Consider the following 12,212-nt stretch of genomic DNA (forward strand, 5'->3'; position numbering starts at 1 on the left):
TGTGAGGAATAGAGGTCATACAAGCAATTTTATGAAATACCTGATTTCTCTGATCAGTTAACACACCTTATGGATATGGCCATAACTATGGTCTCAAATTGTCTAGAGATAATTTTGAAATATTGAAATAGATTTTGTTCTTGAATAAACTGTTTCCCCTTAGTAAATTGTATGTAAGTGTAGAAGGAGGATTTATAATCTTAGCTGAGCTGATGGATCCTCCTCACGGTGCTGTACGGCAAAGATCCATTATTTCAGCACTTCGTAGGCAATCACCAGTTCTCCTGAAGCCACGAATAGGTGTATTCATACACCAGCAGCATCACTGCACCGCCTGGTCCAAGCCTCATAATCTTGGGAAGCAGGCCCTTGTACAAAGCTAAAATCCCTTCTTCCTGATAGACTGTTGCCATTGTTTTAAAACAGGTTCTGTACTTGATCTCTCCGGGAACTGGCTGAGGCCCTTGAATCCTACTTTTGGCAACATCAAAAGGGATGTTAATGACTGCGGCTATTGTGCCGGAGAGAAGACCAATCCCAAATTTTCTCAAAAACTCCAAGGTTGGATCCTTATTGACAGGAACAATGTTTTTGACATTGTAGTAGAAGCCAAAATAAACCATGTTGAAAACGCCATGACGTCCCAAAGTTGCTGTAAATCCTTTGTAGAGGCCCTGGAGCCCCAAGCCTTCCTTCTTAATGATGTGTCTTGCATAACTCATTGTGGATGGCTGCTCCTCCGGCTGATGAAATAGGAAAATCCACAAATACTGTGTAGGAATCCGTAGTGGTTCATATCTAAGACATGAGGGTAGCATGGCGGAACAGTAGGCAGGTGGCCTCAGAGACTGACACTACCGGGGGGAACAACGAGTGTTAATCTAGCTGCAAAATAATCGCAATTCACATTTTTAAAAAAGTTTTTTATTGTTTATTTTTGAAGGAGAGAGAGGCAGACAGACAAAGCATGAGTGGTGGAGGGGAGAGAGGGAGACACAGAATCCGAAATGGGCTCCAGGCTTGAGCTGTCAGCACCAAGCCTGACATGGGACTCAAACCTTTAAACCATGAGATTATGACCTGAGCCAGAGTCAGACACAAATCGACTGAGCCACTCAGGTGCCCCCACATTTTTATTTTAGAAAAAGACCACAACATAAGTTTGTGTGTGGCTTGGCACAGGCTAAGAAATAAATAACTCAAAAATATTCAATTTTAAGAATTCAAAAGTTATAAGAGAAGAATGGACAGATTTGTAAAGGGGCCAAGAGAGTTTTGTGAGAAACAGAAGAAAACCTCTTCCTTCTGTTTTAAAGTTCAATGTTATGAGAAAATTCCCAGTGAGTGGACGTACAATGCAGACAGCCACGTAGCACCCTTACTGGATGGGAGATAGAAAAATGGATTCTAAACTGTGCTGAACACTAGGACATCCAGGTACAGACATGGCTGATGCTAAAACTTAACCAACACTTCTTCTGATTCAAACTCATTGTTTTGGGAAAGCAATGTTCTAAGTGCGGGGGTGGGGGGGGCAGTAGCAAAGTTATGTGGGTGTGACTCTTTGTGTGTGTGTGTGTGTGTGCATTCTCAGTCACGTTTGTTTATACACTGAAAGAGCTCTGTGGGGAAGTATAATACAAGAAAGCAGAGCAAAGGAAAAAGAATTAATAATATGAACAGTAATTTTCTTAGACTAGTTGGTTTTTTGGAGACTTTGCTTGCTTGTTTTAGAATTTCTTTTTCTGTGTTTTGGAGAAAAGTTTGGAGCTATGCCAGTTATCAAATGGATTATTCTCCCTTCTCCTAATTTGTGCAATACATAGAAGAAATAAAATTCAAAGTAATATTTTTATAATCAGCTCACAAAATGATCAAGGCAGTTTTTGAGCAATCCATATTGTTTGGCTGATTGGTTTCCCTTCTCTCTCTCTCTCTCTCTCTCTCCAAGAGTATTTATTCTTTCTGCAGAACTGTTTTGGGGGAACGATCATCATTTCTGCTGACTGCTCTTTGGGACCGAATCCTTTGGGAGCAACACCAGAGAGGGATAAGCCTCTAGGTTTCCATTTCAATAAATGACACACGTTTTGTAAAAATAGAAAGAGGATACCCGTCCTATCCCTGCTTTCATGAATGTGGGTAAAGAAGACAAAGAAAAGGTTTCCTGCTCAATGAGTCTGAACTCCTGCTCTAAGTCTTGTTCCCTGTGCTCCCTTAAGGGCCTAGGCTTGTAGAAAGCTGGGGAAACTCACATCCTAAACATAGCAAACAAGGAAGGAATTCATATATGTGTGTATCCGGTCATAAAAATTCTTATTTTCCTTCTGCTTGCTTATTTGTTTATTTTGCTTTGTTTTATTTTTCATCTTTTATTGAGGATTGGAAGTGTGCCAAGCAGTCAAAAGGTAAAAGGAAATAAAATTTGATTATGAAAGAGTTTAATTTTTACTCCTATCAGCCCTGGGTCTTTATAATAAAAGAGAATTGGAAGGATTTTGGTTAAAGTGGTAAACCACAGGTGTGCCTGAGTTGCTCAGTCAGTTAAGCATCTGACTTCAGCTCAGGTCATGATCTCACAGTCTGTGAGTTCAAGCCCCACATGGGGCTCTGTACTGACAGCTCAGAGCCTGGAGTCTGCTTTAGATTCTGTGTCTCTCTTTCTCTCTGCCCCTTCCCCACTTGCACTCTGCTCTCTCTGTCAAAATAAAATAAAGACATACATTTTTTAAAGCGGTAGACAACATATGTTTCTTTTTTCTCTTTCCCAAAAGTCTGCTAAAATGGCAAGAATAATTTTTTTTACAAGGCCTTAACCCATGAGAACAAAAATTACAAAAGAACAGTAGGCAAGATGTTTCAACTAATATTTTGAAAACGCAAAGTGGATAGAGGGGTATTGGCAACCAAGGCAATCAATAGCCTATATCCAAGCACCTGCGGAGGGGACTGTGAAGGTGAACACAGCCACCCTTCTCCCACAGAGATCCCACAGGCTGCCGCACCTGTGAGCACCAGAAACAACGACAGGAAGTCTGGACGCAGCCAATGGAGCCCCACACTCTGCCCCCTCCCCAGGCAATGAGGTAGGAATTGGAAGTGTATTAACCTGAAAACACTCCAGACCTATGGAAACAAAATAAATTAGTGAAAGGTTACAAATGAAACTACAGAACTTCAGCCAGCCAGTGGTCTGCCCCGCCATATTGGACCCTCCCAACTCTACCCCTCTGCCCTCCAAGTCACAAGATCAAGGCTCCTCTGAAAATACTAAGCAGCTCCAGATAAGTGCCCTCCAGCACTGAAAATTGAGGGCACCCCAAAGAAGAGGTCCTCCCGCAACTTAATCTCTAGAGAGCGATTGATTCTTTCATTACAGGTGTTCAATAAATAATTGCATCATGAACTCATTCATCCAACAAGCATTAAAAGTTGCCTACAATATTCTAGGTGCTGTGGAATGAGCAGTGAGTAAAGTTCTTCCCTTGATGTGGCTTATATTCTTGTGAAGGAATGACCAAAACGAAACAAATGAATTAATTAAAAAATAAATACCAACAAGTAGATAATATGGCAGTTGGTGGGAGAGTATAGAGAGATCTAAAACTCAATAAATTTCCAGGGGGAAATTTACTGTTTTATGTGAGAATTCTCAAGGAGGCCAGCAAGGCAAAAGGAATGTAAATTGTCGGGGCCGCCAAGTTTTCTGTCTGCCTCAGGCAAAGATTATCACTCTCCAGAAAGTGAACCAGCAAACAAGATTTGCATCTAGAGGCTGGAGACTGCCATTTCCTGGTCAAAATAACTTTGGCGTCTGTCATGCTGGGCCAGCCGTGAGTGGCCAAGGTGCACAAAAGATCAAAACCATATTTTGGATTATTCAGTGCTAACTTCCCCCTTCCCAGCATTGCTGAGGCAAATCTGGGCGTTTCTTTTGATATTCATTTGACTCTGTTTACCTGGTAACTGACCTTGGTCAGCTGCTTTGTTTTCCCACCTTGAAACCTATATAAAAGAGTTTTCTGAATAAAGCTCTCTCTTTTGCCTCATCGGAAACCGTGAGTTCTGTCTTTACTCTCTGGGTCTCCCTTTCCTGCCCCCTTTTTCTCTCCCTCCCTCAGGAGAAGGACCGGTGACGATTCTCCGCCCTGCCAGTCGGGGCAGACGAGACAGGTACCGACCGCCAAATGCCTGGACGAGCGGCCCCAGCCCGCGGGATACGACAATTGGCGCCTCAATGCGGGGCTCAGTGAAGGAACGCGACCCTGAGCGCGGGTTACGACAGTAAGTGTGAGACAGAGTCTGGGAAGCTGGAGTCCCAGTCACACATCTTGTGTGGCATGATAAGCCCTTTGGATTCCCTCGGAATAGCTGGAAAGCCACCAGAGAATTTTAAGCAGAGAACAAAAAGTACCAGACTTGCATTTTCAAAGGTTCCTTCTTGCCAATGTGTGAATAAACTCTCTCTGTTCTGTTCTCTATCCTAAGAGAAAAAGCAAAAAGGCCTGAGATTTGTAAGTCCTCATGATTCCAGCAGAGCTTCTGCCAGGAGAGGGTTGGTAAAGGTGGGGGAATAGGTCAAGGGAAAAGGTAGGTCTTTTTCTCCCCCTTTCTCTGTTTCAGGCAACAACTTCTCTGTTACCAGAGTCCAGCTCCAGCAGGTCCAGAGTTCCCTGAAGGATGGACAGCATCGGCAAAGAGAATGAGAGAGCCACAATTATTTTTCTGATCACCAGGCAGGCATCTCTACACTAACCTGAGAGTCAGCTTTATTTATGGAAAAAAAAAATATATGGGGCCAGCACAGAAGTGGCATTTGCCTTAGACAGTGATTTCTGATGACAAATTCTTTGGTATGTAGAAATTTCCCAGAACAAAGATTAGTAGAAGACTCATGCATAATCCTTATCAATAGTGATTGATGTAGGTGATTTAGATGCTTATCATATGGGGTAGGAAGGTATTCTCAGCATTCAAATACAAGACAATGTTTTTAGCATAGCAAAGACAAAAGTCAGTTCTTTGTGAGCAGGGGTCAATAGCCTGTTTTCTTGAGGGGAAGAAAAACAGGTTTCTCAAAAAATTTAATATTTGTTCCCATAATCACAAAAGAAGAAATTCCTATAATAAGTTACTTCACAAGGTGCAGTCTGCATATTTTAGAATAAGGGGACCAATCAGCAAGGTGCCTTGGGGGTCGGTGCTCAAGCAAGAATAGTTGTGTGGGGGTGGATGTCAGTCACCATCTAAGGGCAAGAGGCCTTGCAAACTTGCCTTACCTCACAAGGAGTTTTCTCAACTTAGTGAGTTCAGAAAATGGCTCCCAGTGCTCTGTGGTGCCAGGACTCATGGTGCAGACCCCACGTGATTCTACATTTCCTTACAACAACTGGTTTTCAGAGTCTGGAAACGTCCTCTGACCCCATAGTACCTCCAGCCCCCGGGCCATTTCTCCAAAGTGCCTTTCACCTTGTCAGGTCTTCCATCACTAGGTAAGCGATTTCCTTTGTAAAAATGTCTCTACTTGAGGTTCTTCAACAATTTATGGCTGTCCTGATTGGACCCTGATTGATTCACAGGCTACAGCCAGCAAGAAATGATTGAGGTTTGGACCAGGATTTAATGGCTAGAGACCAAAACAGAAAAGCAGAAAAATAGACACTTGGGGATCAAGGGAAACCTTCCAAAAAGTTATAATTATCCTTAGAGAGATCCAAAAAATATACTATAACCATGAAAGAAGAACCCAATGCAAGGATAAAAAAATAAGGCAAAGTTATTTAAAATTTTAAAAAGTGATAGATAAAACAAACATTTAATAAAATGGTGCTATGAACTGAATGCTTGTGTCCCCCTCAAAATATATTTTGTAGCTCTAACCCCCAATATGATGATTCTAGGAAATCAGGCCTTTGGGATGTAATGAGATTTAGATAAGGTCCTGGGGGATTAGTTACTTATAAGAAGAGAGAGACCAGAGCGCCTCTCTCTCTCTCTCTCCCTCTCTCTCTCTCTCTCTCTCTCTCTCTCTCTGCTGTATGACGACACAGCAAGGAGAAGGCCACCTGCAAACCAGGAAGAGAGCAGTCACCACACCCAAGATCTACCAGCATCCTGAATTTGGTCCACCAGCCTCCACAACAGTGAGAAATAAATGATCCCTGATAAGCCAGTCTATCATGTTTTGCTTTTAACAGCCTGAAACGACCACGACAGAGTTGACATCTAAGAAATTACCAGAAAGCAGAACAAAACAACAGCAGAGACTAAAATGAGCAAAGACATGAAAATCCAGGACCAATCTCAATAGGAGTTCAAGCTTGTGAGAGCAAAGAAATAAGATATTATTCAACGAAAAATTCATAGTTATTCATCTTTCAGATCCATAAGAAAATGGCAATTGCCTGATTTCAAATTTTCCCACACACATTCCCACAAATGAGCAACTAAAGACACACAGGAGCTACCTTCAGTGTTACAAGACAGCAGAGATTACCATGACCGGAAGGTAAACTCTGGGTCAAGATGGAAGGACTGAGGCTAAATTCAAGTGCAACGCTTGAACCGTGTGCAGGTAAATTTTCTATTATTGCATTTGGTTTTAAGCAGTGGTGGGCTAGAACCACCTCAAAATGGTTCATTTTCAGATTTATTTTACATTTTACATTTTTTAGTAATCTTGCGTGTCTGTGAGTAAACACACCCATTATCAAAAATTGAATTACAGAAACATACAATTAAATAAATTATACTTAACAAGTAAATACTCAAAACTCATCACCTCCTAAGTATTTTCCTACATTTTACTATTAGTATTTTCTTGAAGTTATTTATAGCTATTGTGTTATGTTGAAATATGATAAAATGGTATGCTAATGTGCGTTTCTTCCCAGTTTCTCACTGCCGGCATCACGCCAGTAGTCTGAATTTTGGCCATGGTGGGAGTATTTGCGGTGTGGAAGCTAGCAAATGTTTCAATTCAGCTTGGTTATTGTACCTTTCTTGTCTAAATTTCACAAATTGGGGAACAAAGTGTTAATAATGGAGACTAAGCTTAACCTTGTGTCATATTTGTAGCTGCCATCATCTGAGTAACACAAAAAGTCTTCAGAAATATTCTTACAAGTTTGAAAACTGTTATTCAATTCAGCAGAGCTCACTGACCTAGAACAAATGTCTACATTGTTTCATTTTTGCCTCACTTGTTACCACGATGAAAACATCATTGGACATTCTGTCAGAACTATTCTCACTCATCAGTTATAACCATAGATTGGCTACAGATACAAGAGTTTGGCAAAGTATCAGTGAAAGCGTTCTGTGAGAATCAACTGACCATTTGGAATTTCAGTAAAGAATATTGTATATTTTATTATCATTTATAAAGTAATGCTATAATCCCTTACATTAATAAAATTTATAAAAACTTCTGTATGTATTAATATGTACCTTTTTAAATTCATAATCCCAGTTGTTAAAATATACTAGCATGTGAGTGGGGCATAGTATAATTCATTGAGCTCTATTCCCTCATTTTCCTATGTCTAGACTCATGTATAATATTTTTAAGTATATTCATTTATCTTTGAGAGAGAGAGTGTAAGGACGCAGGTCCGATTCAGCCTTCTCCTGTACTTCAAGGGGAAGGTGCCGGCTTCTCCAGATGAAAGGGCGCACGTTAAGGAGGGACAACTCCTGCGGTGCCCAATCGGGAGAGGCCAGCCAATACCTTTGACCTTTCTAGAGGCGGGCCTAGTCACACGCTACGTGGGGGTCCTGGGCCCCTCACTCCGATTGGTCAATACTCCGGATGTTGTGATTGGCTCCCACAATTGCCAGTATTGATGGGGGGGAGGGGTAGGGATTGGATCACTGTACTCCTGTTGTCATTTCCTGTAACTCCCCTTCCCAAACTTATAAGAGCCCTGCCCTGCCTTTGTTTGGGGCTCTCTCCACATGGCCAGTGGGTCAGTGGAGACTGTGAGTCCGAGCTTAAGCCCATATTAAAGCCCTTTGCTTTTGCAGGCGTGACTGGGTCTCCCTAGTAGTCTTTGGTGCTTGTTTGGGGGCGATATTACAAACTTGGGCACAACAAGAGCACCAGCTGAGGGGAGGCATAGAGAGAGGGAGAGACAGAACCCGAAGCAGGCTCTGCACTGTCATCACAGAGCCCAGGCGGGTCTCAATGTCACAAACTGTGAGATCATGACCTGAATGGAACTCAGGCACTTACCCCACTGAGCAGACCCAGGTGGCCCCTAGAATTATGTATAATTTTAAATAAATCACCTTTTCCAGAATTAAAAAAATCATGAGATTCCAGGTTGCAAGAGGCCCCAAAATAAAACACAATAAATAAATGCTAGCACAAAGTCCTTACAAGTGACTTCCTTATGTTTCAAAAGCCTTAAAAAAATCTTCAAAATTTTTGTGAACTAATTATATATTTAAATATATTTCACAATGGAAATTATTAGAAAGATGAATGGTAGTACCAATATAATAATATGTTCATATCATTATTTGCAAAAGCAAAACTTAAGGGAATTTCAATATTTAAATTTAGGTTAGGTTAAAGGAATAATAATACATCTATGTGGTAAAACATTCTGTAATTAATGAGATTTGCAGATAATTTATATGTAATTAGATACAGTTATAGTAAAATATTAGCAATGCACAAAGATAATTTATAAAAATCTCAAATAGCTGGGGTCCCTGGGTGGCTCAGTTGGTTAAGCATTTGACTCTTGACTTCAGCTCAGGTCCTGATCTGACAGTTTGTGGGTTTGAGCCCTGCTTTAGGTTCCACACTGACAATGCAGAGCCTGCTTGAGATTCTGTCTCCCTCTCTCTGTCCCTCCCCTGCTCGCATGCTCACTCTTTCTCTCCCTCAAAACAAAACTCTCTCAAAATAAATAAACCTAAAAAAACCCCTTAAGTATCCAAAGAAAAAAATAAATAGAACAAACTGTAATATCAACATATTTATTATTATTATTATTGGGATGTGTGGTTATTTTTATTTTTGCATCTTTTCACATATCAGTGATTATCAAATTTCCCCAACAGCACTTTCATAATAAAGGAAAACATTGAAAACTTATCAAAGGGAATTGACTAGAACATTATCTGCTCCTTGGAGACAGGAGAACTTTCTACCGAGACTGAAAAGTGATAAAGAAATTGCATAAATAGGCAAAGGACATAAATTAGTCACTCATTTTCTATAAGAATATAATATAGTAGACAAGCACATGGGAAAATGCACATCTTATGAGCGAAAAAGAAAAATAATAGAAAATTATTAGTAAAATAAAGAATAAGACAATGTGTGGACAAACTGAACTGAAACAGGAACAAAAATGTCTACATTATAAATTAGAATGAGGCCTTTTGAAAGTGTATATACATTATACGGGGCGCCTGGGTGGTTCAGTCGGTTAAGCATCTGCCTTTGGCTCAGTTTAGGATCTCATGGTTCATGAGTTTGAGCCCCGTGTCAGGCTCTGGGCTGACTGCTCAGAGCCTGGAGCCTGTTTCAGATTCTGTGTCTTCCTCTCTGTCTCTGCCCGTCTCCTGGCCCCTGCTCTGTCTCTCTCCCTCTCAAAAATAAACAAACATTTAAAAAAATTGGATTCTGTGTCTCCTTTTCTCTCTGCCCCTCCCTGCTTTCACTCTGTCTCTCTCTCTGAAAAATAAGCATTTTCATGTGTGTACATGAGTGTGTGTATGTGTCTGCACGCACACATACACGTACATCCACATTTACTCAGCATCCCTAAACACTGATGAAACAACTTCACTTTTCGAGTTCTAGCCTAAGAAACCAATTCCAAAACAGATAAAGCTTTCTCACAATGTAAACAACTACAGAAGAGCAAATATATAACAAGAAAATGGTAGGTTTAATCACAGACCCACAAACACATGCATACATATTCACATATGATGGAAATATTACACACTCAATTAAATTGTGCTTAAAATTTTTCCTACAAATGTTTATATCTGAATGGGGAAAAGTATACAGCATCATGGGAAGGGAGACAAAGCGCAATATTGCACAACCATGGCAGTAAAAAGTAATAATTAACATTCATTAAATACTGGAGGTTGAATACTATGCTCCATGCTCAAACATTTAATTTTGTTGAATCCGGGGCTCCTGAGTGGCTCAGTCAGTTGAGTGTCCGGCTTCTGGCTTCGGCTCAGGTCATGATCTCACTGTTTGTGGGTTTGAGCCCCGAGTCGGGCTCTGGGCTGACCGCTAGCTCAGAGCCTGGAACCTGCTTCAGATTCTGTGTCTCCTTCTCTCTCTGACCCTCCCCTGCTCATGCTGTCTCTCTCTACCTCTCAAAAATAAATAAACATAAAAATAAAAAAAATTAATTTTGTTGAATCCTCACAACTCTGAGTAGGTAGAAACATTACCCCAATTTTATAAATGATATAACTCTATAAACTAAAAATGACATGTAATAAAAATTGAAATAAAACATAACAAATGTTAACAAAGGATTGTTTTAGATTACGAGTGAGAAACAGATTCTCTGTTTTTTAGAGAATCCTATGAATTGGGAGCTCTTATTTTGATAATTGGGATTACAAAGCAATGCGCTTAATTTTTTAAATTGGTTATTTGACAGTACATCAAATAAATATAGTGAACACAATGTCCGATCTCAGATAGTAGCCATAAAGGGAAACAAGTGGAGATATCATAAATAGTGCAACTGTATTAAGATGCATGATTTGATCAACAGAATGTTGAGAACTAGTATACTTTAAAAAGTTAGTATTTTTAGTGTTTAACAATTTAGTGCATAAAAATATTTAAGGTAAATCCAAACAAAATAACTTCCAGATCAAACAAACAATAAAACTGTAAAAATCTAAAAAGAAAATCCAAAGTAATATAATAAAATATTTATCAGATCTGTATCATGACAGCAATCCCAGCTTTGAAGCAGCAGCAGAAATCACAGAGGGATAAACAAACATATTTGAATATAAAATATTTACGATATTTACGATCAGCAGAAGGAAAAAATCAAGAAGCAACAGATGAGGGAAAACATTTTTTAAAAAAATATTGCAATTGGGAAAAATCACTTGCCAATTTAATTTTGCATTTTAATTGATCTTTATATTAACAGCCCATTAGATATCGGGGAAAAGATTAAAGTAGTTCACACACAAAACTGTATACAGGTTTACAAATAGTAAACAAAACGTGAGAAAATAGAATTCTAAAGAACCAAAATACAAAGTAGAGCAGTAGCTGTGTATGTTTCACTTAATAGCAAAAAAAAATATTGTATAAAAATACTAGAAGCACCCAATGGATAGGATTACCATGGAATTATCTTGGCTCACTCTACATGTTACAAGGTTTTTGGAAACTTTTATTTTTAGCATAATCTCACATTACATGACATCATACTTTCATTATAGGACTTCGATTTTATAAATTTTTGAATTTATTCTAAGCCCAATTAATTTAGTAGCTCATGCTATTCTTACAGCCACCCTGAAAAATAGTCATTCCACTCTCCATTTGGCAAAAGAGAGCGTCAAGGATCAGGGCAATTTAATAAGTCATTTAATGTAGTTATTGCAACTTTATCTCTGCTACCCAAGATCACGTTTGTTGCACTGATACCTGTTACTGCCAAGCAGTCAGGCAGTCGGTCCCCAAGCGGTCACAAGGGGACAAATGGGACCTGCAAGATCACTTCTGTATCTGTTAGGTCTGCCCACGACAGTCTCGTAGACTCGGCGGCAAGGTGACGACAAGCCTCAGTGGATTTGCATGGTTTCTCACTTACATCCAAAGCCCAACAGCATGGTGACAGTTCCCCATGTCCTTAGTTCCACGGGATGACACTGAACCAGAAGGTCCAGATGACTATTGCTCAGCCACTGAGGAGCCACATGGTTTGACAGGCTGCAGTTATACCCAAAAGGGCATAAAAAAAGTGTGTGTCCCATGTTTTACGGACACTTGGAGGTGCAGATGAGAAAGCCTTGCAGCAGCTTCCTGTAAGATGGGAGGATGGTGAGCAAAGGACTTGACACCTGCCCACGAGGGCGCTTATCTCCCCGTGCCAGTGCATTCAAGCAAGTTTGCAAAGACTCGGGCCAGGTTATGCTGAAGTCTCCCCTACTTGACCTTGCAAGATCATCAGAGCCCTGCAGTGAGCCTAATC

The 12,212-nt window shown here is 40.1% G+C and overlaps 1 protein-coding gene across 1 annotated transcript; it reads right to left on the reverse strand.

The window, feature by feature from the left end:
* Window positions 1-160: 160 nt before the first annotated feature.
* On the reverse strand, window positions 161-5,449 carry LOC115274978 (mitochondrial 2-oxodicarboxylate carrier-like). The gene is made up of 4 exons (XM_029918542.1): window positions 5,432-5,449; window positions 4,182-4,371; window positions 3,006-3,126; window positions 161-798 (listed from the first exon to the last, which is right to left on the reverse strand). The coding sequence occupies exons 1-4, from the start codon at window positions 5,447-5,449 to the stop codon at window positions 273-275; spliced, it is 855 nt and encodes a 284-aa protein (XP_029774402.1). The 3' UTR covers window positions 161-272.
* Window positions 5,450-12,212: the final 6,763 nt, after the last annotated feature.

This window comes from Suricata suricatta, chromosome 2 (assembly GCF_006229205.1).
Source record: "Suricata suricatta isolate VVHF042 chromosome 2, meerkat_22Aug2017_6uvM2_HiC, whole genome shotgun sequence".
NCBI lineage: Eukaryota > Metazoa > Chordata > Mammalia > Carnivora > Herpestidae > Suricata > Suricata suricatta.

Bases quoted from the DNA above. Each gene is read 5' to 3' on its own strand.
- LOC115274978 (XM_029918542.1), bottom strand. The intron at 3,127-4,181 runs GTCGGTACCTGT...TTGTTTCCATAG, and splicing joins GCTCGTCCAGGCATTTGGCG to GTCTGGAGTGTTTTCAGGTT. The intron at 799-3,005 runs GTGCGGCAGCCT...CTCATGTCTTAG, and splicing joins GTTGTTTCTGGTGCTCACAG to ATATGAACCACTACGGATTC.